Source organism: Trichomycterus rosablanca, chromosome 20 (genome assembly GCF_030014385.1).
Source record: "Trichomycterus rosablanca isolate fTriRos1 chromosome 20, fTriRos1.hap1, whole genome shotgun sequence".
In the NCBI taxonomy this organism is placed as follows: domain Eukaryota; kingdom Metazoa; phylum Chordata; class Actinopteri; order Siluriformes; family Trichomycteridae; genus Trichomycterus; species Trichomycterus rosablanca.
In genome coordinates, this window is record NC_086007.1 from 20917039 (window position 1) to 20940279 (window position 23241).

Below are 23241 nucleotides of genomic sequence, written 5' to 3' on the forward strand. Positions count from 1 at the left end.
CCCAGACTCCCCAGCCAGGGACGTAAACACCTTACAGTTTTTACTCCTTTCTACTCTGACATTCCTGTGAAGCTCTGAAAAAACGATTGGTAAGTTCTTATTTGATTCTTTTGTTTACAGCTGGGTTGTGTGTTCATGATTTCACAACCCACTGAGGGAATATTTTAAGAGGAGTGTTTTAAAAGGGAGAGGTTCACATCCATGACTTGTATTTAGGAAATGCAGACTTTTTTTTGACAATTCTTACAATTCATAGTTATAAGTGGATGTGTTTAACAGTTTAAATGGATAAAGACTCTGTTTATGTGCTTTGTATACTATGCAAACTCAATATTTTGTTATAAAAAGTTCTCTAGTCAAAGCATATCAAGTTAAATGGTGCTAAATGATGGATACTTGCAATTCCAAACAATAGGACTTGCTTGTATCACAGTGGTAATGAGACATTTTAGATCAGCCATAACATTAAAACCACCTCCTTGTTTCTACACTCACTGTCCATTTTATCAGCTCCACTTACCATATAGAAGCACTTTGTAGTTCTACAATTACTGACTGTAGTCCATCTGTTTCTCTACTTACTTTTTTACCTCCTTTCACCCTGTTCTTCAATGGTCAGGACCACCACAGAGCAGGTATTATTAGGTGGTGGATCATTCTCAGCACTGCAGTGACACTGACATGGTGGTGGTGTGTTATGAGTGGATCGGACAAAGTTTTTTCTCCCACTTTAGCGTATCCAATTTCTACCCGTCAATCCTCTCACTAATGCTGGTCCCTGCTCCTGATTGAGGAGGACGAGGCTGCTCCACGCCCCCTCAGAAACGTGCACAGCAATCGAACATCTTATCACCCACACTTTGACGAGCGCAGTGCGGTACAGGGCTGTGCACGGAGGGCCACACCCCTTACCGCACTCCTTCCCCATCTCTGTGCAGGCGCCACCAACCAGCCAGCAAAGGTCGTAATCGCACTAGTCTGAGAGAGAGTCCCCATCCGGCTTTAGTCCCACTTCTTATCTGAACAACAGGCCAATCGTTGTTCATGTAGCCACTCAGCCTCAGCCGGCAGACAGAGCCGAGATTCTATACAATGTATTCGAGATCTCAGCTCTGGTGAACAGCGTGTGTTTTACCGCTGCGCCACCTGAGCAGCCCTGGAGTTTTTAAATACCGTGTCCACTCACTGTGCACTCTATTAGACTCCTACCTGGTTGGTTCACCTTGTAGATGTAAAGTCAGAGACGATCGTTCATCTATTGCTGCTGTTTGAGTTGGTCATCTTCTAGACCTTCATCAGTGGTCACAGGACGGCTGGATATATTTTTGGTTGGTGGACTATTCTCAGTCCAGCAGTGACAGTGAGGTGTTTAAAAACTCCATCAGCATTGCTGTTTTTGATCCACTCATACCAGCACAACACACACTAACACACCACCACCATGTCAGTGTCACTGCAGTGCTGACACCACCCAAATATTACCTGCTCTGTAGTGGTTCTGGGAGAGTCCTGACTATTGAAGAACAGCATGAAAGGGGGCTAACAAAGCATGCAGAGAAACAGATGGACTACAGTCAGTAATTGTAGAACTACAAAGTGCTTTTCTATGGTAAGTGGAGCTGATAAAAATGGACAGTGAGTGTAGAAACAAGGAGGTGGTTTTAATGTTATGGCTGATTGGTGTATGTTTCCAGCTGGAGAAGATGTAAACCGTTGAATTTAATAACTTGCAGAACCTTATTGACAACGGTCATCAGGTAGCTGATAGGACTTGCTTACTCCCCTCCCTTTCTTCATCAGTTGATAATCTCTGCCCTTCCTCTCTCAAACCGGGAAAACTTTCCCACACTGCCTTTTGGCTTTTGGATGCATTGCACAGGAACAGAAGAGAATTAAGAGCAGCTGAGAGAAAATGGAGGAAATCTAAACTTAATATTACCACTTAACCTTACCACTCTCCTGTCCAAGGGACTGTTATGGAGACATCCTGCAACAAGTCTCTTACCGAGCCATGCAGGCTTCATGCCATCTTTTTTCCACTCCCTTCTATACTGCTTATGCTTATGCCAATAGTCTACCATTACTTCTGCTAACCCTTAACCCCCTATCTCACTCACAACTACTCCCATCAAGCAACTGCACAACCTGTCCACTGGATCATATCCCATCTACAATCCTTCAAACAATCTTCCAATACCTTCTCTGCTTTATTGCACCCAACATCAACAACTCCTTCACATCTGTTACCCACAGCTTTTAAGAAGGTTCCCCTTCTTAAAAACCTACACTGGACACCAAAAGCATACACAACTACAGACCTGTATCACTCCTCTCTTTTCTGTCCAAAATTCTTAAATTCTCTACCTCCAAGATCAGTATCAGTCTGATTTAAAGGCAGCAGATGAGCCAAACTATCACCAGGTCTTATTCAACCTGTCTGCAGCATTTGCAACAGTAAATCACAGCGTTCTCCTATCTACCCTTTCCCACCTTACAATAGCTGGTTTAGCATGGCGGTGGATGGCTTCCCACCTGTAAGGGTGTTTATGCCAGGTGTCATGGAGGGGATTTACATTTTCAGCATTTAGCAGACACTTTTATCCAAAGCGACTTACAGTACTGTGACAATATAAAGTCTAAGCAACTGAGGGTTAAGGGCCTTGCTCAAGTGCCCAACAGTGACAACCTGGCAGTGGTGGGGTTGGACCAGCGATCTTCTGATTACTAGTCCAGTACCTCAACTGCTAGGCTACAACTGCCCAAAAAAGGGCAAGCAAAACATTGGAGATAGGAGGAATTAATAATGGAAGGAGGAATTAATAAAATACACAGAGACAAGGCAAAAACATGCACTCTTTACAGGCAGTGTATTGCATGAGGATTGAACCCAGGTCCTTGCAATCTTTGTGGAGATTAAGTGGAGTGGAGTCCCACAGGGCTCTGTATTTGGTTCTTTTATTTTCCACATGGCTTCTTTTACCATTCCTAGTAGTAGTTTATGAGTAAATAATGCAATACAAAATTACAGAGGATTAATAAAGTTTTAAATTTTGGGTCCTGGTCATGGTGGTTCAAATTACATTGAGAAACACTGGGCGCAAGGCAGAAATACCATAGACAGGGCACAAATCCATCGGTCAGAGATTGAATCTAAGCAGTGGTGGGCAAGCGTAACAGATAGCATCACCAACCAATAGCTCAACTTTTTGATAATCTGCCAGGTTGTCACTGTTGGGCCCTTAACCCCTTAATTGCTTAGACAGTATACTGCCACAGTATTGTAAGTCGCTTTGGATAAAAGAGTCAGCCAAATACAGGTCCTTGCAATCTTTGTGAAGATTAAGTGGAGTGGAGTGGAGTACCACAGGGCTCTGTATTTGGTCCTTTTATTTTCCACAAGCCTTCTTTTACCATTCCTAGGCTGATGATACTCAGCTCATCCTATCATTCCCTCTTTCAGTCACCCAAGTGTGTATGTATTTTTCCCCCAGAGGGTTGCTTCTGCACCAAGACCCATAGTCATTTCTCTTATTGACTTTCACACAAAACTTTCTGATTATGTAAGAAACATTGGTGTTGTCCTGATGTTGGTTCGAAACTTGTTGGTTCGAAACTCAGCTCTGCCATCTGGCTGGGCTGGGCGCCTACATGAACAACATTGGCTTGTTGTTCATACAGGGTGCGAGCCAGAGCAGGGACCTCATAACTGATGCAATTATGACCTAGGGAAATAATGTGTTAATCAGGGTGTGGCTCTCTGTACTCAAGGCTGGTCCACATATGAACTCGCCTCATGCGGGTGAAAAGATGCAGTTGGCTACTGCACATGTGTCGAAGGGGGCGTGTGTCAGTCTCGCTCTCCTCAATCAGCAGTGGAGGTCAGCATCAGTAGAGAGGAAGCGTAATGCAATCGGGCAATTGGATTGGATCATGATGGATCCGATTACACAAAGCAACACTGGGTGCAAGGCAGAAATATCCTGGACAGGGCACAAATCCATCTGTCAGACTTAGCCAATCATGTCTGAGATTTGATCTCTAGAGCTAAGCAATGGTGGGTTAGTGTAACAGATAGCATCACCAACCAATAGCTCAACTTTTTTAATAAACTCAGTAAATCCAAATGGTTTTACCATTTTCTTGTAGCTATATTTTCAATATATGGTTGGTTGAGCTTAAGTCATAATATTTAGACAAATCATTGTTCTATTGTGTTTTGACATGGATTGAAAGGGTCTGAACACATCTAAAGTACACAAACACAGTCCCTTGAGATAGCATTGGCTTTTACTGGAACCAGAGACCCCGAGGCAGCTAGGACACGACTGATTCTCATAAATTTAAGATTTCTGCTTGTGCATTCTTGTCTGTCTTATGAGGCATGCTTTGTTTGCACTAGTGGTGTGAGTCAGCACTTTCTTTTGACTCAAACCAGCTGTTTGAAAGACAAAAAAAACCCGAATGATTTTTTATAGTCGTCTCAGAAACGTCTGGCCTGGGGGATTATCCTGAACCCCTACCATTTAATGAATGCTTCCTAAAGTTACTGACGATGTGATTTATTCATCATTTTTGTTATAATTTGAAGGGATCTGTTATGAATTATACTTGAGCATACATTAATGTGCTGCTCCTTTCATTCAGGGTTTTGAAAGACCATTGAAATACACTTACACATACAGTAAACCTTTATTACCAATTTTTTTAATAAAAAAAAAAACCGCTTACAGTGGAACTTTTTGTTGTATTAAGCTTAATTATTATTCAGCTGATAGAAAAGGGACAACCAAAACATTGGAGGTAAGAGGAAATTATTGTAACACACTCTTTACAGGCAGTGTATAGGACCACATCATGTGACACATTACTATCTGCGCCACCATACATACTGCTTTTGTTGTTTTACCATTATAGTATTGGTAAGTTATCAGTAATGATAAAAAGGCAGAATAAGCTTTAATCATTTTAAAAGTAACCAGGAGGAACATCAAGTGTACCTCCCAATGGCTGAGCTTTTTTTGGCCACCCACCCTTGATACTAGCCAGTAGTGTCTGTGCAGATGTCTGACTGGTCTATAGCACCTCTGCAGCTCTTTTGAGATTCAAACCTCTAAAAAGTAGAGAACATTAACAATCTTTCATGTAGTGCTCTGAGATTAGGAAAACATAAACAATTCTGCATAAGTATAATACCCATTCAAAGCTGTATGGGGCAGCATAGTGGCTCGGTGGGTAGCACTGAAGGTTATGGGTTCGATTCCCATGTGGAGCGGTCCGGGTCCTTTCTGTATGGAGGTTGCATGTTCTCCCCATGTCTGTGTGAGTTTCCCCTCACACTCCATAGACATGCAGTCAGGTTAATTGGAGCTACTACAGTCCCTCTAGGGTGTGTATGTGTGTTTGCATTGTAATGGACTGGCAACCTGTCAGGGGTGTTTCCTGCATTTTGCCCAATGACTCGAGCCCACCATGACCCTTGAGTAAGATAAAGATGAGCCGGATAGGGTCTCTCTCTCATGACTAATGCAATTTCGACCTCTGCTGGCTGATTGATGCCGCCTGCACAGAGATGAGAAGAGAGTGCTCTCAGGGTGTGTCCCTCCGTACACGCAGCTAAGCTGCATTGCACTCGTCAAAGTGTAGGTGATAAGATGCATACGGCATGCTGCCCACGTGTCGGAGGGGGCGTGGGTTAGCTTCGTTTTCCTCAATCAGAGCGGGGATCTGCATTGGTGGAGAGGAAGCATGACGCAATTGGACGCGCTAAAAGGGAAAAAAAGGGGAGAAAATGCATAAAGATAAATATTTTTTAAAAAAGGAATCTGTTTTGAACTGTATAGAATTCAAGTTAACACAGATATTGTACATGGATTTAGTTTGGAATGTAAAGAATTATAGCTATTTTAGGTATTGCACACAGATTTACAGTAGTTTGTACTATGCTGAATTGTAGTTATTTCAGGTATTGCACACATAGAATCAGTTTTAAACTGTATAGAATTCAAGTTCTTACAGATATTGTACGTGGATTTAATTTGGACAGTATAGAATTGTAGTTATTTAAAGTATTGCACGTTCCCCTGTTTTCATGGCGATTGGATAGTAGGTCTTAGGGAGCCGGTCAGTATAAAATTAAACAGACTAACAAATTAAACTGTAAGGATAAAAGACACTTAAGTCTGTCTTAACTACTTGAATATACTGTATATAATGCAGATTTGCTCTTGTTCTATCACTATGTTTCTCCCAACAGTCTCAGAGAAATGTCAGCTCTTAAGTCCTGGACTCTTTTCTTTTTCTTCATCGCTGTGGTGGTACACTATTCAAATCCTGTTGAGGATAACAAGATTTACAGCGTGTGCACGGGCAGCCCAGGTACACCAGGTTCCCCGGGGTTGCATGGCAGACCAGGACCACCGGGAAGAGATGGCAGAGACGGGCGAGATGCACCGCTAGGAGAGAAAGGGGAGAGGGGAGACCGTGGAGAGACAGGTATGGCGGAACAATTCGTTTTATTATACAGTACAGTGGTTCCTTGAAACTCGACGTGAGTTGGTTCTGGGAGTGGCGTTAAGTTTACAAGGCGTTGAGTTTCAAGGTATTTTTTCCCATAAGGATGTATGGGAAACCTGTTAATGTGGAACTTGCATATATTTTAGGCTAATGTAAAATAATGGGGTAGTTTTTGACATTTATACACTGAAAATAACACAAATATAAGATAAACGCACTGAAATACAATTAAAAATAGTTAAAAATCAAGAAAAAAATACAAGAAAACCTGCACTTTAGCTTTACCTCTTTATTGTTTCCTTATGCTTCTTGATTGTGGATTTAACGGTTATTCCACACAAATGCAGATTCGTCTCATATTCGCACTTTGATGACATTTTACCGCACCGCTCAAGCCGAGCGCTGAACAAAGCGGCTGTTAGTTGTTAATTTGAAATTAAATAAATTATTTTATGTATTTTTTAAAATCTAAACACGTTAAGCCGCTCAGGTGGCGCAGCGATAAAAACACATGCTAGCACACCAGAGCTGGGATCTCGAGTACATCGTATCGAGTCTCAGCTCTGTCGGCTGGGCTGAGCAACCACATGAACAACGATTGGCCTGTTGTTCATACAGGGGTGATTTATTAAATCCGGATAGGGTCTCTCTCATAACGAATGCAATTACGACCTCTGCTGGCTGACTGATGGCGCCTGCACAGAGACGGGAAAAGAGTGCTGTCAGGGTGTGTCTCTCCGTACACAGTGCTGATCCGCATTGCACTCGTCAAAGAGTCGGTGACAGGATGCATACGGCTGCTTTGTTCTCCTCAATCAGAGTGAGGATCAACATTGGTGGATAAGGAAGCATGACGCAATCGGGCAAGGGAGAAAAAAGGACGCTGAAACAGCTTAGCAATAAACTGTGTTTATTTAGAAGAACGTGCGCCACCGGTGCGCTCGGCGTCTGCATCGTCGCCAGTACTTCAACCCAGCCTTATGGACTCATATACGCTAATCTAAAGCTGTATGGCATCGCTATAAATGGTTGCATTGACAGGTTTAGTCGTCATGTCATGTGGATGGATATCAGACAACTCTGTTATTGCTAATCATTCACAGGTGAACCAGGTGTGAGAGGCCTGACCGGAGATAGAGGTGAATCAGGGGAGAAGGGTGACAATGGACCCCCAGGAGAGTGTGCCGTGGCTCCGAAGTCGGCATTCAGCGCCAAGCTTTCAGGCTCCCGCACCATGCCCATGCCACTGGAAGATGCCGTGCGCTTCGACAAGATCGTCCTAAACGAGCAGGGCGATTACAACCCCGAGACTGGGCGTTTTACATGCAAGGTGCCGGGCGTTTACTACTTCACCGTACATGCCACAGTGTACCAAGCCAGCCTGCATTTCGACCTTATGAAGAACGGACACTCTATGGCGTCTTACTTCCAGATGTTCGGTAACTGGTCCAAGCCAGTCTCGCTGACTGGGGGCACGCTGATGCACTTGATTCCTGGTGATCAGGTGTGGGTGCAGATGACTTTGAGTGAGTACACGGGGCTTTTCTTCAGCACTAAGACGGACAGCACATTCGTCGGCTTTCTGATCTACTCTGATTGGAAAAACTCTGCTGTTTTTGGTTAGATCAGACAGAAATGTAACAACAATATTTACACTAATACACATTTATACCAGATGCTTTTTTATGCCACTAGACCACAGTTGCACTAACATACTGTTATTGTAAACAAGTGTTTAAAAGTCTGTGTACAATTATGCGAATAAAAACTGACACATTAGCTAACAAGCTAACCAAGTGGTAAAATGTTCACATATTGTAATGCATCGTACTGCAAATCACAGGGAATTGTCAATTACTTTTATTTGTTTAATAAAGCTTTGACAATATAGACTCAACTGCTATTTTATTAGGTACATCTTAACATAACATTAAAACCACCTCCTTGTTTCTACACTCACTGTCCATTTTCACTCTGTTCTTCAATGGTCAGGACCCCCACAGGACCACCACAGAGCAGGTATTATTAAGGTGCTGGATCATTCTCAGCACTGTAGTGACACTGACATGGTATAAGTGGATCAGACACAGCAATGCTGATGGAGTTTTTAAACACCCCACTGTCCCTGCTGGACTGAGAATAGTCCACCAATCAAAAACATCCAGCCAACAGTGACCCGTGGGCAGCGTCCTATGACCACTGATGAAGGTCTAGAAGATGATCGACTCAAACAGCAGCAATAGATGAGCGATCGTCTCTGACTTTACATCTACAAGGTGGACCAACTAGGTAGAAGTGTCTAACAGAGTGGACTGCTGTGTCTGATCCACTTATACCAGCACAACACACACTAACACACGACCACCATGTCATTGTCAGTGCAGTGCTGAGAATGATCCACCACCTAAATAATACCTGCTCTGTGGTGGTCCTGTTGGGGTCCTGACCATTGAAGAACAGCATGGAAGGGGGCTAACAAAGCATGCAGAGAAACAGATGGACTACAGTCAGTAATTGTAGAACGACAAAGTGCATCTATATGGTAAGTGGAGCTGATAAAATGCACATTGAGTGTAGAAACAAGGAGGTGGTTTTAATGTTGATGTATTGACGTATATGATGGAAACTAGTGTTGTGTGTTGCTTAATTTTGGAATAAATATTCATGTGTGCCAAGTCACAGATGTTCCCTGGCTTAATGGCTTCACCAAATCCGAAATGGTATTACTGGTAAGTACATTTACAGGCTCTGGGCTGTAACATTACTGCTTACACTCTGAAGCCTGGTATGCAGTTCTGTCTCTGTATGTTTATTGCACATTTGTCTCCTTTCATTCCTCACATGTTGTCTGTCTGCTTTAATTCCTTTTTGTTTAACCCCATGTTTTTCCCCTTCTGCTTTCTGTTCTGTTTTGCTTTCAGATGACTCCGTCCAGTATTTTGACAGACGCTGCATGGCACAGGCATGCGGAGAACGTTTTTTTAAATAAAGAATAAACGTGAGGAATGAAAGGTGAAACCAGAGCCATTTCGATGGGTTGGTGGGTTATTAAAGCTTCCACGCGATGAGCGTATGGGTCATCAGGGTGTTATAGCAGACGTAACAGTCTCTAGGGTGTGAGGTCAGTCTCCACCTTCCAAATATTTATTGGAAATCATTGTTTTTGGATCCGCCCCATGTTCCGTCTCTTAGTCACAGATTTGGGGATGAAGTCACATGCTAGAAATGTAATAACCCATGCGAGTAATAACATTAAAACCACCTGTCCATTTATCAGCTCCACACTCACCATACAGGAGCACTTTGTAGTTCTACAATTACTAACTGTAGTCCATCTGCTTCTCTACAACACCTTTTTAACCTGCTTTTATGCTGTTCTTCAATGGTCAGGACCCCCACAGTGCAGGTATTACTTAGGTGGTGTGTTAGTGTGTGTTGTGCTGGTATGAGTGGATCAGACACAGCAGCGCTGCTGGAGTTTTTTAATACTGTGTCCACTCACTGTCCACTCTATTAGACACTCCTGCCTAGTTGGTCCACCTTGTAGATGTAAAGTCAGAGACGATCGCTCATCTATTACTGCTGTTTTTGTTGGTCATATTCTAGTCCTTCATCAGTGGTCATAGGACGCTGCCCACGGGGTGCTGTTGGTTGGATATTTTGGTTGGTGGACTATTCTCAGTCCCGCATTAACAGTGAGGTCTTTAAAAACTCCAGCAGCACTGCTGTGTCTGATCCACTCATACCAGCACACCACACACTGCTGAGAATGATCCACCACCCAAGTAATACCTACTCTGTAGTGGTCCTGACCATTGAGGAACAGGGTAAAAGCAGGTTAAAAAAGTATGTAGAGAAACAGATGGACTACAGTCAGTAATTGTAGAACTACAAAGTGCTTCTATGTGGTAAGTGGAGCTGATAAAATGGACAGTGAGTGTAGAAACATGGGCACAATACCCTTTTCATTATCTAAATACTTCTAATCACAACTGAACTAATGATGAAATATTGTTGATAAACTACATCGGCAGAAAATTCCCCTAGACGAATTTCAGTGTCATTATTATACTCCATTACCACTGAAGTGTGGCTGTGGAAATTGTTTTGCCTATTTAGTTAAAAAAGCATTTCTAAGATCAGAGACTGACTGGCTGAAAAGGCTTGGCTAACATTCCAAATCATCCCATAGGGACTTAAATGGGGTTAAGGTCAGTGCTCTGTACAAACCTCTGGAGTCTGTCCACTTCAAACTTCACAAAGCTTGTTTTCTTGGATCTTGTCCGATGTACCCGGTCACGCTGGGCTACAAATAACCGAACAGTTGACACAAAGTCTGAAGCTAAAATTTGTTTTATACGCCTCTTAGCAGTGGTTGTGTCTGAAATACTTTAACTTTTGGACGTTTTTCTGACCTCCTCTGATCATCTGTTCACACACCCATACACAGCTGCTCTTAAAAACAGGGTGTTTGTTGTTTAGCTTACACACTTACACTGATCAACCATAACATTAAAACCACCTCCTTGTTTCTACACTCACTGTCCAATTTATCAGCTCCACTTACCATATAGAAGCACTTTGTAGTTCTACAATTACTGAATGTAGTCCATCTGTTCCTCTGCATACTTTTTAACCTGCTTTCACTCAGTTCTTCAATGGTCAGGACCCCCACAGGAGCACTACAGAGCAGGTATTATTTGGGTGGTGGATCATTCTCAGCACTGCAGTGACACTGACATGGTGGTGATGTGTTAGTGTGTGTTGTGCTGGTTATGAGTGGATCCACTCACTGTCCACTCTATTAGACACTCCTACCTAGTTGGTCCACCTTGTAGATGTAAAGTCAGAGACGATCGCTCATCTATTGCTGCTGTTTGAGTTGGTCATCTTCTAGACCTTCATCAGTGGTCATGAGACGCCGCCCATGGGGCGCTGTTGGCTGAATATTTTTGGTTGGTGGACTATTCTCAGTCCAGCAGTGACAGTGAGGTGTTTGAAAACTGCATAAGCATTGCTGTGTCTTATCCACTCATACCAGCACAACACACACTAACACACCACCACCTAAATAATACATACTCTGTGGTGGTCCTGTGGGGGTCCTGACCATTGAAGAACAGCATGAAAAAGAGATAAAGCATGCAGAGAAACAGATGGACTATGGACAATTAAAGTATATAGCAAATCATCCAGAAAGAATTTTTTAAAAATATTTTATTACAGTTCATACCTGAACATCAGTCTTATTTTATTACAACATAAATGTATAAAATCATGCTGTGATAAATGTTCAATAAGCTTTTTCATTGCACCACCTGAGTTTTAGCTTCATCGAATCAGCATTCACTAAATCATATTAAGTGTACTTAGGCTTAATGCTTGGACCAATATCATTTAAAAATGGACACAAATAAACAAAAGGTTAAGGGCCAATACAAAACAATATTTGTCTGAATGCAGATTATCAAACACTTATACACAGCTGATTTAACAAGAGATCCTAAAATTATTTCTGGAAATATAAAAAAAATCAGATAAAAGGAAAAATTAGTGGTCATCAAAACAGTGGTAGCAGAATAATAAATCAATAAAACATTACAAATGTTCCCATTAAACCTTAACGTCCTTTGTAAGGTCTGGCATTAGTTATCTGTAATACTAACCTGTGCCCAATATTGTCTCCCTGTTGGTCACTAAATAGTGCAAACACTGTTTAAGCCTAGATTGCTATAAAAAAAAATAATACTCCAAATAAAGCTAACTGATATATTCAGCACTCGAGTATAAAACTTTAATGTACAATCAATCAATCAATACAAAAGCTTATTTATGACAATCATATGAAAAGTGTGCATTAGTCACAGGCTGATTAAAGCTCACTAGTACTGTATATAAAAGGGAATGATTGTGTGTCTTCTCAACAAACAGTAGCAAAGTATCAGCACAGTGGAATGGACACCGGAGGGCTATACCAAAAAGCAAGCTCAACACACCCAGCATTTTAAAGGTGGCTACTTTTACATTCACAGTTAATTAGTATCATGGAATCAGTATTGGCATTCACATTCCTGTAGCAAATAACATGGGTGCACATGTGATCTTTGGCCTAGAGTGATGACTAACAAAGATGCTAATATGTTGTGTATATATAGGCGTTAAAATCATTTTATCAGCTCCACTTACCATATAGAAGCACTTTGTACTTCTACAATTACTGCTTTGTACAGTTACTACTTTGTACTTCTACAGTATGCTTTGTTAGCCCCCTTTCATGTTGTTCATTAATGGTAAGGACCCCCACAAGACCACTACAGAGCAGGTATCATTTAGGTGGTGGATCATTCGGAGCACTGCAGTGACACTGGCATGGTGGTGGTGTGTTAGTGTGTGTTGTGCTGGTATGAGTGGGTCAGACACAGCAGTGCTGATGGGAGTTTTTAAACACCTCACTGTCACTGCTGGACTGAGAATAGTCCACCAACCAAATATATCCAGCCAACAGCGCCCCGTGGGCAGCGTCCTGTGACCTCTGATGAAGATCTCAAAGATGACCAACTCAAATAGCAGCAACAGATGAGCGATCGTCTCCGACTTTACATCTACAAGGTGGAACAACTAGGTAGTAGTGTCTAACAGAGTGGACAGTGAGTGGACACGGTATTTAAAAACTCCAGGAGCGCTGCTGTGTCTGATCCACTCATACCAGCACAACACACACTAACACACCACCACCTAAATAATACCTGCTCTGTAGTGGTCCTGACCATTGAAGAACAGCATGAAAGGGGGCTAACGAAGCATACAGAGAAACAGACGGACTACAATCAGTAATTGTAGAACTACAAAGTGCTCCTATATGGTAAGTGGAGCTGATTTTATACAGGTTTATTTTATTGAAGTGTGTGTACATTTTTTGGTCTCATCTTTGAGTTTACTATGTCCTTGTTTTAAATTTGGTTTACAAGTGCAACATAATCCTGAGTCAGACCTGAAGGAATTTAACTAGTTTAAATATGAAACATCTTCCTAAACCACAGTTTAGCCTGTACCCAAGCAGGTAAGATATCAATAGGCAGATACTGTGGTGACAAGGCTGGTTAGATGTTGAACTACCTATAAAGCTACTGTCATGACTGAGTAAAACCCCAAAGTAAGCTTGCCAACCAACAAATCCTGCTTTGTGGTATAGCTCTTAAAATTCTGCACAGACATTCTGAATGTTCACACCGGCAGCGCAATGTTCAAACTGAACAGAACATAATATAAATAAGAAATAAGAATTTAAGCGAAGCAATGTGCTTCCTATCAGATATTTGTTTTTATGTGAACTAAAGATATTCGACATACTGCTTTACACCAATCAGGCATAACTCACAGTCCATTTTATCAGCTCCACTTACCATATAGAAGCACTTTGTAGTTCTACAATTACTGACTCTGCATGCAGGTATTATTTAGATGATGGATCATTCTCAGCACTGCAGTGACACTGACATGGTGGTGGTGTGTTAGTGTGTGTTGTGCTGGTATGAGTGGATAAGACACAGCAATGCTTATGCAGTTTTCAAACACCTCACTGTCACTGCTGGACTGAGAATAGTCCACCAACCAAAAACATCCAGCCAACAGCACCCTGTGGGCAGCATCTTGTGACCATTGATGAAGGTCTAGAAGATGACCAACTCAAATAGCAGCAACAGATGAGCGATCGTCTCCGACTTTACATCTACAAGGTGGACCAACTAGGTAGGATTGTCTAATAGAGTGGACAAAGAGAGGACACGGTATTTAAAAACTCCAGTAGTGCTGCTGTGTCTGATCCACTCATACCAGAACACCACACACTAACACACCACCACCATGTCAGTGTCACTGCAATGCTAAGGATGATCCACCTCCTAAATAATACCTGCTCTGTAGTGGTCCTGTGGGGGTCCTGACCATTGAAGAACAGGGTGAAAGCAGGCTTAAAAAAAAGTATGTAGAGAAACAGATGGACTACAGTCCGTAATTGTGGAGCTGATAAAATGGACAGTGAGTGTAGAAACAAGGAGGTGGTTTTACTGTTATGGCTGATCAGTGTAACTCATTAGAACCAACAGAGAATTAAAGGTGACACATGACACAAGCCAAACCATAAACTAGCTGGACATTACTCAGCAAAGCAATTAACACAGTGTAAACTTAAGTAGTGATTTAAGTAGTGATTTGGGTGATGTAAAAAACATTGCTGGTGTGAACATGGGCTTTAATGATTGACACCACTCAACGGCTGTGTTAGAAATGACATACAAAAAATACTACTCACACCCAGTATACACCCAGCTCTGATTTACAGATCATGCATACTGTATAACCACTAGTGCCATAATGCACTTAAATACCTGGTGCATTCAACTATAGAGTAGTATATGTATACTGGGTCAATATGTAGTATGCCATTTCAAACACAGCCAATCAATCATGCTTTTTTCATTAACCTGAGATTAATTAACCTATCCAAGTCTCTCACAGATATACATCCATGGTCTGGAGGATCATATGGCGGCAAAGTGGGCAGTTTTGCTGGTAGATGGGCTGATGAAGCAAGATATCCGTACAGTCCCTGCACAAGCACAAATGACGACACGGCAGAAGCACCACAGTCTTGCTGCTATCCTGGCAGATCACGCACTTCTTTCTTTCCTCCTGCTCCTGAAGGAGTGTAAGTAGGTTCTCAGCGGGGCTAGCCTTGCTGCCCTCCTCCGATGGCATTTTCTGAAGGGGCCTGTGGGTGCTCGAACTAGGCACGGCCGTGTCCACGGGATCAGGCACTAGAGGCGGGTCCTGGGGGTGATCTAAGGCATCGTCGTCTTGCATTTCTGGTTCACCGGGTAAATCCGCTGCATCGCCTTCGGCATTTTCTCGCTCAACGTTTGCATCGTCTGCTCCGACAGCTCTTCGTCCTGCAGTCCAGGGGTTGAGACGACTGCGTGCCCCAGCCATGCTCTGCCACAAGTGTCGCGCCAGCAAATAAAGCCTCTGGAATGTCCTCTGAAGCCGCCGTAATGTCCTCTGGAGCTGGCGCAAAGCGGGCACAGAGTTGACATAGTCGAGGACTTTCTGTGTTCCCGCCTGAATCAGGGCAGGATTCAGGTAGGCAGTGGCGCCAACAATTATAAACACTGTAACCAGCAGTCCGTACGAGTTGAGCAGGAAGACGCTGATCAGGAGGTGCCCCAGCGAGCTCAGGAACTCTACAGCCAGCCTAAGTGGCGTCCACAAAAGAAGTGAGGTACCCACCAGAGTGCTGTAAAAAAACGTCATCACAGTCAAAGTCAGCTCAAAGGCTTTTTGTAAAGGGCTGGAGATGGCCTCCACCAAGCTGACAAGCACAGCATACAAGTTCTGCGTGCCAATCAGCAGCATGTTGATGACCGTATTGACAAAGTAAAGCAACAGGCTGAACGCGATGGTACAACACTCGCAGGCCTGGCGCAGCACACCCTGTCCTGAGATCAGGCCACGATGCAAAAGCTCCTTCATGCGCAGGAGTAAATGCACTGTCAGATAGCCCATCATCTTACAGCTCTCCAGCATGCCACCGAGAACCTGCACCGAGCCTCCGATCACATTGTGGGTCACGGTGGTCATCCCGTTCACCACGGTGATCATGTAGAACAGGATTAAGTTGCCGCACTCCATTATAGAGCTCGTAAGCAGCATGGGCAAACTGTTAATGAAGGAGATTAGTGTCAGGAGCAGCCGGACTAGTGTGTTCACGATCACGAAATTAAGGTCTAGAAGGAAGCATATTACATCCAGGCACTTTCCAACAGAGCTGAAAACCAAGTGGAGCAAACCCATGTCAGGATCTAGTCACATGTGCCTGGCACAAATGGTCAAGGTCTCTGTAAAGCACCTGCTCAGGTATGGTGCCAGGTTTACAGCCACAGAGGAATGAATGTAAAATGAAAGTAAAAATATGATCAGGAACATTAATCCAAACGCAAGAGAGCCTCCATGTTGGCATCCACGTGATTTACAAACTTGGAATACTGCGTGTTAACAGTAAAACAAGCGTCCATGAAGCGTTAATGATCCTGATGATTAATCAATCAGGAGCTGGTAGTGACTTCACATTAAACCCACATGTACACGCGCCCATCAGCGGCCGGATGTTTACGTTCAAACCCGCATACATCGCTAACTCGTTAGCCTGCTAGCTAAACAAGTCAAAAACCTCACTTTGCGTTCACGCTGTTGTATTTTAAAGGCACTAGGTTTAGTGAAGAACTCATAAGTGCCAAAAAACAAAGCAGTTAAACGACTATAAACATTCATATTAGCTTCAAACGTTGCATTTTACTTAGCCAGCAGGTACTTATCCTAGTGTCATGTCGCTTCCGTGTGTTGGAATACAGACGGGTTGCCAGGTTTCTTAAAAACATCCCAATGTCTCTCTAAATCCCGCCCTTTAGAAATTGAAACTAGCACTTATTTGTTTCTACACTTACTGTCCATGTTATCAGCTCCACTTACCATATAGAAGCACTTTGTAGTTCTACAATTACTGACTGTAGTCCATCTGTTTCTCTGCATGCTTTTTAGCCTGTTTTCACCCTGTTTTTCAATGGTCAGGAATCTCACAGGACCACCACAGAGCAGGTATTATTTGGGTGGTGGATCATTCTCAGCATTGCAGTGACACTGACAGACACATCAATGCTGATGGAGTTTTTAAACACCTCACTGTCCCTGCTGGACTGAGAATAGTCCACCAACCTAAAATATATCCAGCCAACAGCGCCCTGTGACGACTGAAGAAGATCTTAAAGATGACCAAGTCAAACAGCATTAATAGATGAGCGATCGTCTCTGACTTTACATCTACAAGGTGGACCAACGAGGTAGGAGTGTCTAATAGAGTGGACAGTGAGTGGACACGGTTTTAAAAACTCCAGCAGCGCTGCTGTGTCTGATCCACTCATACCAGCACAACACACACTAACACACCACCACCATGTCAGTGTCACTGCAGTGCTGAGAATGATCCACCACCTAAATAATACCTGCTCTGTAGTGGTCCTGACTATTGAAGAGCAGAGTGAAAGCAGGCTAAAAAGGTATGTAGAGAAACAGATGGACTACAGTCAGTAATTGTAGAACTACAAAGTGCTTCTATATGGTAAGTGGAGCTGATAAAAAGGACAGTGAGTGTAGACCCAGACATACCTAGCTATATATGGAGGGTGTTATCTCATGGTGCCCAATGACCCCGTGTTTAAAAACATTAAACAAAAAATGATCATGTAACACATTATATGATTTATAACGCCCTTAATATTTATAATGATATTATTAATAATAATATTAAGAACTCCTGGAATGCACTAGTAAGCCATCAGGCCTATTTAATGTATTTGGCTGCCATCTAGCGGACAAAATGTAACAGCATGTAAATGTGTCATGTACATTCTTGTGGTACTGATGTTTTGGGTGTGTTAATGTGTTATTTTATGTACTTATTTTCCAAACTAATCTTCATAGTCAGTCAGAAGTCATAACTGTTTTGGTGAATGATCACCAAGTTCTAAATGAGTTAATAATGTTCATAAAATAGTAATATGTCTCACTTTTGGCATCTGATGTGTTCTATGTTCTATTGTAAAAAGAATATGAGTCTATGAGATGTGCAAAACATTGCATTCTGTTTTATTTACATTTATTTACATTTTAAGTGAAGCACTTTTTTGGCTTTGTTGACTTTAACATAGTTGTGATATTGTGATATTTATTAAGAAATTGGGTAAAAGATAGCACTAGGTAGCAGATAGGTGGGTAGCACTGTCGCCTCACAGCAAGAAGGTCCTGGGTTCGATCCCCAGGCGGGGCGGTCTGGGTCCTTTCTGTGCGGAGTTTGCATGTTCTCCCAGTGTCTGCGTGGGTTTCCTCCGGGAGCTCCGGTTTCCTCCCACGGTCCAAAAACATGCAGTCAAGTTAATTGGAGACACTGAATTGCCCTATAGGTGAATGGGTGTGTGTGTGTGTCTGCCCTGCGATGGACTGGTGCTCCGTCCAGGGTGTTACTGTGTGCCTTGCGCCCATTGAAAAGCTGGGATAGGCTCCAGCACCTCTGCAACCCTAATTGGATAAGCGGTTAAGAAAGTGAGTGAGTAAAACAAAACACAATCAAATAAAAAGTACATTCTGAACATCAATGCTGAAGTCTAAGAGACGTTGAGATTGGTCATGTTCTTCCCGTGTGTTTGTGGGTTTCCCCCGGGAGCTCTGGTTTCCTTCCACAGTCATAGATAGATGGATAGATAGATAGATAGATAGATAGATAGATAGATAGATAGATAGATAGATAGATAGACAGACAGACAGACAGACAGACAGACAGACAGACAGACAGACAGACAGACAGACAGATAGATTAGATACTTTATTGATCCCGAAAAAACTTAGAGATAAATCATGTACAACCTTTTATAAATGTAACCAAAGTGTTAAAACATGACATTAAAATTCTAATACAATTTACAATTCTAATACAAATGTTGTAATGTTTAAAATAAACGAACCTGGCAACTCTGCTGATAACTTGCAAAACAGAGCACAGAACTATGGGTAATGTAGGCAACCCCTGAAAATGTCTGTTATGTTTTGGCTTTTATTTTTTAATTTTTAAGGAGTTTTGCATCACCTCCTTGTGTTTGCACTGGATATTATTGTTAATTCACTTGCATGTCTTTGGACTGTGGGAGGAAACCGGAGCAACCGGAGGAAACCCACACAGACACTAGGAAAACATGCAAACTCCACACAGAAAGGACCTGGACCCGGACCGCCCCACCTGGGGATCGAACCCAGGACCTTCCTGCTGTGAGGCGATATCACTTAAGGTAAGTGTGGGTGAATACATGAGTGTGTAATGCTGTGTGATGGATGTACCATCACTTTTCAAATTAAGACATCCAAGCAGTACTAACGAGGCTGTTGTTCAATCTTAAATCCACTAGAGGGAGCTATCAACCAATCACATGCTTGCTTATGAGTCTGTGGCTCTTTTTCTCAAAACAAGACCCGCTCCAGTGAGTGGTGCAGACCACTCAATTGTAGATTTAAAGTTGTAGTCTAGATTTTATGTTCAGTTCTGACTGAACTGACTGAATTATTTAAGTAAAACCCCCCCACAAATTTAAGATCTTTTAAGTTCTTTAAGGCAAGAGATCATGAATCTACAATATACTTAGATTATTATTATTATTGTCGGCAAGGTGGCTTAGTGGGTAGCACTGTCGCCTCACAGCAAGAAGGTCCTGGGTTCAATCCCCAGGTGGGGCGGTCCGGGTCCTTTCTGTGTGGAGTTTGCATGTTCTCCCCGTGTCCGCATGGGTTTCCTCCGGGTGCTCTGGTTTCCTCCCACAGTCCAAAGCTGATTCTCAGCACCTCAAGCTGTAACACAAGTGAAACAGGAGGAAAATCCAGCTGAACACAGATACATGTGCAGCTTTCAAAGTGGATTTGACGGTTATTCTACACAAATGCAGATACGTCTCATACGCGCACTTTTATGACGTTTTACTGCACGGCTCAACCCGAGCGCTGAACAAAGCGGCAGTCGCACACATGTTAAGTTTAAGGGTACAAATTTCTTGACAAAGGGTGTTGAATTTCAAAGATTTTGAGTTTAGGTTGTACAGACAGTTGAGTTACAAGGTACCACTGTATATACAACACCATTTCCAAAAAAGTTAGGACATACAGTAAATACAGTAAAAAGAAGAATCTGTTGGCTACGCATTCACCTTCACGCTCCCTCCAGTCTTCTGAGTCCCATCTCCTTACTGTCCCTTCCTCTAGGTTACATACTGTCGGTGATAGAGCTTTTAGTGTTGCAGAGACCAAACTGTGGAACTCCTTACCACTGCACCTTTGGGCGTGCTAGTCAGTCACCCCTTTCAAACAGCAGCTTAAGAGCATGTAGTTGTACAATGTCCTTAAGTTTCTTGAAAGGCGTTTATAAATAAAATGTAATTATTATTATTTACCTGACAAAATCATTATGTGCTTATTACATGTCAAGCTGCAATAATACAGGAGCAGCCACTACATAACTGACACAACCCATGTCCAGTGTGAATTTGTCTGTGGGCCAAAGGTCAAAGGGATGGGCAGCTTACCCAACCAGGGTACGCTACCTGAGTACATACCTGAGTTATCTAGAAAAAGTTTAAAGACTGCCCACATATGTTTAGGAAACAGGAGTCAATTCAACTAAGGAATGGACACCATACAAAGCAAAACCAAAGTCCAACTTTAACAGGTCTGATTTAAAGACCACCACAGACAGTCATCTGTTCCTTCATGCCTCCTGCCGGCCATTAGTGGCAGAGCAGATGGACATAATTTTGTAATCTGAGCCCACTGCTGATCTCCACAGCAGGTGGGACTGTTACATTTGTGCAGATTTTTTATTAAGACATTTTACCTACTGTCTCAGCTTTGGAAATAGGTTTTTTATTTACTATATTTTTAAGGTTGTGTGGAAGAATCTGAGAAAATGACAATATTATTGTATAAAAATGATAATAGTAATTGTATAAAGTTATATAAAGTTACTTGGAGGGTTTGTATAGGGATTTGAATGATTCCATACATATAAAACTATATTTAAACACTCTGATGTAAAGAATATAGGGAAAGTTATACACCGATTAGGCATAACATTATGACCACCTTCCTAATATTGTGTTGGTCCCCCCTTTGCTGCCAAAACAGCCCTGACCCGTCAAGGCATAGAGTCTGACACCTTTTTTATCAGAACCAGCATTATCATCTTTAGCAATTTGAGCTGCAGTAGCTAATCTGTTGGATCGGACCACACGGGCCAGCCTTTGCTCCCCACATGCATCAATGAGCCTTGGCCACCCATGACCCTGTCGCCGGTTTACAACTGTTCCTTCCTTGAACCACTTTTGATAGATACTGACCACTGCAGACCGGGAACACCCCACAAGAGCTGCAGTTTTGGAGATGCTCTGACCCAGTCGTCTAGCCATCACAATTCACAGATCCTTACGCTTGCCCATTTTTCCTGCTTCTATCACATCAACTTTGAGGATAAAATGTTCACTTTCTGCCTAATATATCCCACCCACTAACAGGTGCCTTGATGAAGAGATAATCAGTGTTATTCACTTCACCTGTCAGTGGTCATAATGTTATGCCTCGTCGGTGTATCATTAGACCATATTTATTTTAATTGTTTCTGTATTAAATGCACTTAAATTTGGGAAACTTGCTTTGCCTCAAACCCAAAGAAGTTAACCAGTTGTTTATTCATTCATCTTTAGATGAGTTTTGTGAGATCCCCAAGTTCTTCGCTTTATCCCCAATAACCTGTTTATATTGTCACTGTGCCAAAACAATGTGAGAATAAGTAGTATTTCTGACCAAAGAATTCAAACTGTTTGGGATAAACCAGTTGTGCTCAGGCTACTGTGGGAAAATACTAACTCTCAGTAGAGGAAACTGCTGGTGTGCAATCTGCTCTCAGCCAAGGCTCTGACCTTACATACCACAGCAACCCACACGTTCCCGCCAGTGCGACATATGTGAATATCAAACGCCTGATACGGATAAAGCCATGAAAAGTAAAGAAAATATTGATATGTTTGTTGGAATTTGTGTTCCCTGGGTAATCTTTATGGTCTGTGAAAATTTGCCTTCCCAAGGATATTTTTTGTTACTCTGCACAAAGGAAAAGCGACTCATTGAGCAGATTTTAATCTTGATTGATTCAGCTTTACATTTCCGTAATTTATAGAAGCCAATCTTTACATATTTCTTGAGGTATAAGGCAAACCTACAATAGTGTGAGAACTTGGCTCAAACCAAGGTCCCTAGTATCGTACATCCACTAAAACCTGTTATATCACAATTATATCAGATTTGAAGATCAATATCAATTCATACTGGAAAGCTTTGGGTGACGTAAGATGTATTCGGAATCTCCATAGAAATGGACATATAAAGAGTTGGGCAGTAATTCAAGTGTCCTCTTTCTAATCTTTATCCCCTTGTGAGGATGCTTTGTGTAAATGGAAGCAGAAATGTATTTGCCTTTGTGCCCCTCTGCCCCTTCACTCTGGGACAGACACAGCCACCACCCTTGTACTTAAGACACAATAGGGTCCTCTCATTCATGCAGATGACTCCAACATTTCTGGGGTCAAGAATGGAAAGTATGACTTGGTTCCTATTTCCTTCCTTTAGACAGTTCTCAGACTATGAAGGGTCTTTCCACCAGAAAGAAAAAAAAATGCAGGGTACTACACATTTATCGACGATGATGCATTAAGCAGAACCAATGGTCCAATGGCGCTTCACTTTTTGAAAACCTTTGACTATTTTCAGTTTATGGCTGGAGTTTAGTGGCCAAAATACCGGAAACAAAGTAACAAATAAAGGACAGAACATCTGCAGCCCACAACGAAGACAGTGGTCAGAAAAGAGATAGAGCAGAAATGAAATCAAAACTGGATGGACAGTCCAAACTATAAGGACCGTGCTCAGAACTCAGAACAGGTATAGAAAAAAAATGAGTGGTACAGAATAGGGCCATTACACCGCCTCTGGGGTAGCTCGATCATCCAATGAGTTTCCCTTGTGGCATCACGTGGCAGCAGAAAACCTGGCTGGATCAATCAGAGGAACCATGATTATTCTCAGGACCAT

At 42.3% G+C, this 23241-nt stretch overlaps 2 protein-coding genes across 4 annotated transcripts in view; one reads left to right on the forward strand and one right to left on the reverse strand.

Moving 5' to 3' along the window:
* LOC134334567 (complement C1q tumor necrosis factor-related protein 5-like) overlaps window positions 1-8405 on the forward strand; it is a 77557-nt gene extending 69152 nt beyond the window's left edge. For 2 of the 3 annotated variants that reach the window (XM_063016930.1, XM_063016931.1), the window contains exons 32-33: window positions 6254-6492; window positions 7617-8405. In XM_063016930.1, coding sequence (XP_062873000.1) covers window positions 6254-6492; window positions 7617-8137 — 760 coding nt within the window. In that variant the 3' untranslated portion in view covers window positions 8138-8405. Of the gene's footprint in view, window positions 1-7; window positions 90-6253; window positions 6493-7616 lie in introns of those variants that run through there. The other variant, XM_063016933.1, reaches the window with a different exon arrangement.
* A 3888-nt stretch (window positions 8406-12293) lies between these two features.
* Window positions 12294-16456, reverse strand: rnf26 (ring finger protein 26). The gene has a single exon (XM_063016632.1). The coding sequence runs from the start codon at window positions 16360-16362 to the stop codon at window positions 15025-15027; it is 1338 nt and encodes a 445-aa protein (XP_062872702.1). The 5' UTR covers window positions 16363-16456; the 3' UTR covers window positions 12294-15024.
* Window positions 16457-23241: the final 6785 nt, after the last annotated feature.

Coding starts and splice junctions, on each gene's coding strand:
- rnf26 (XM_063016632.1), bottom strand. CDS start 16,362: ATGGGTTTGCTCCACTTGGTTTTCAGCTCTGTTGGAAAGTGCCTGGAT.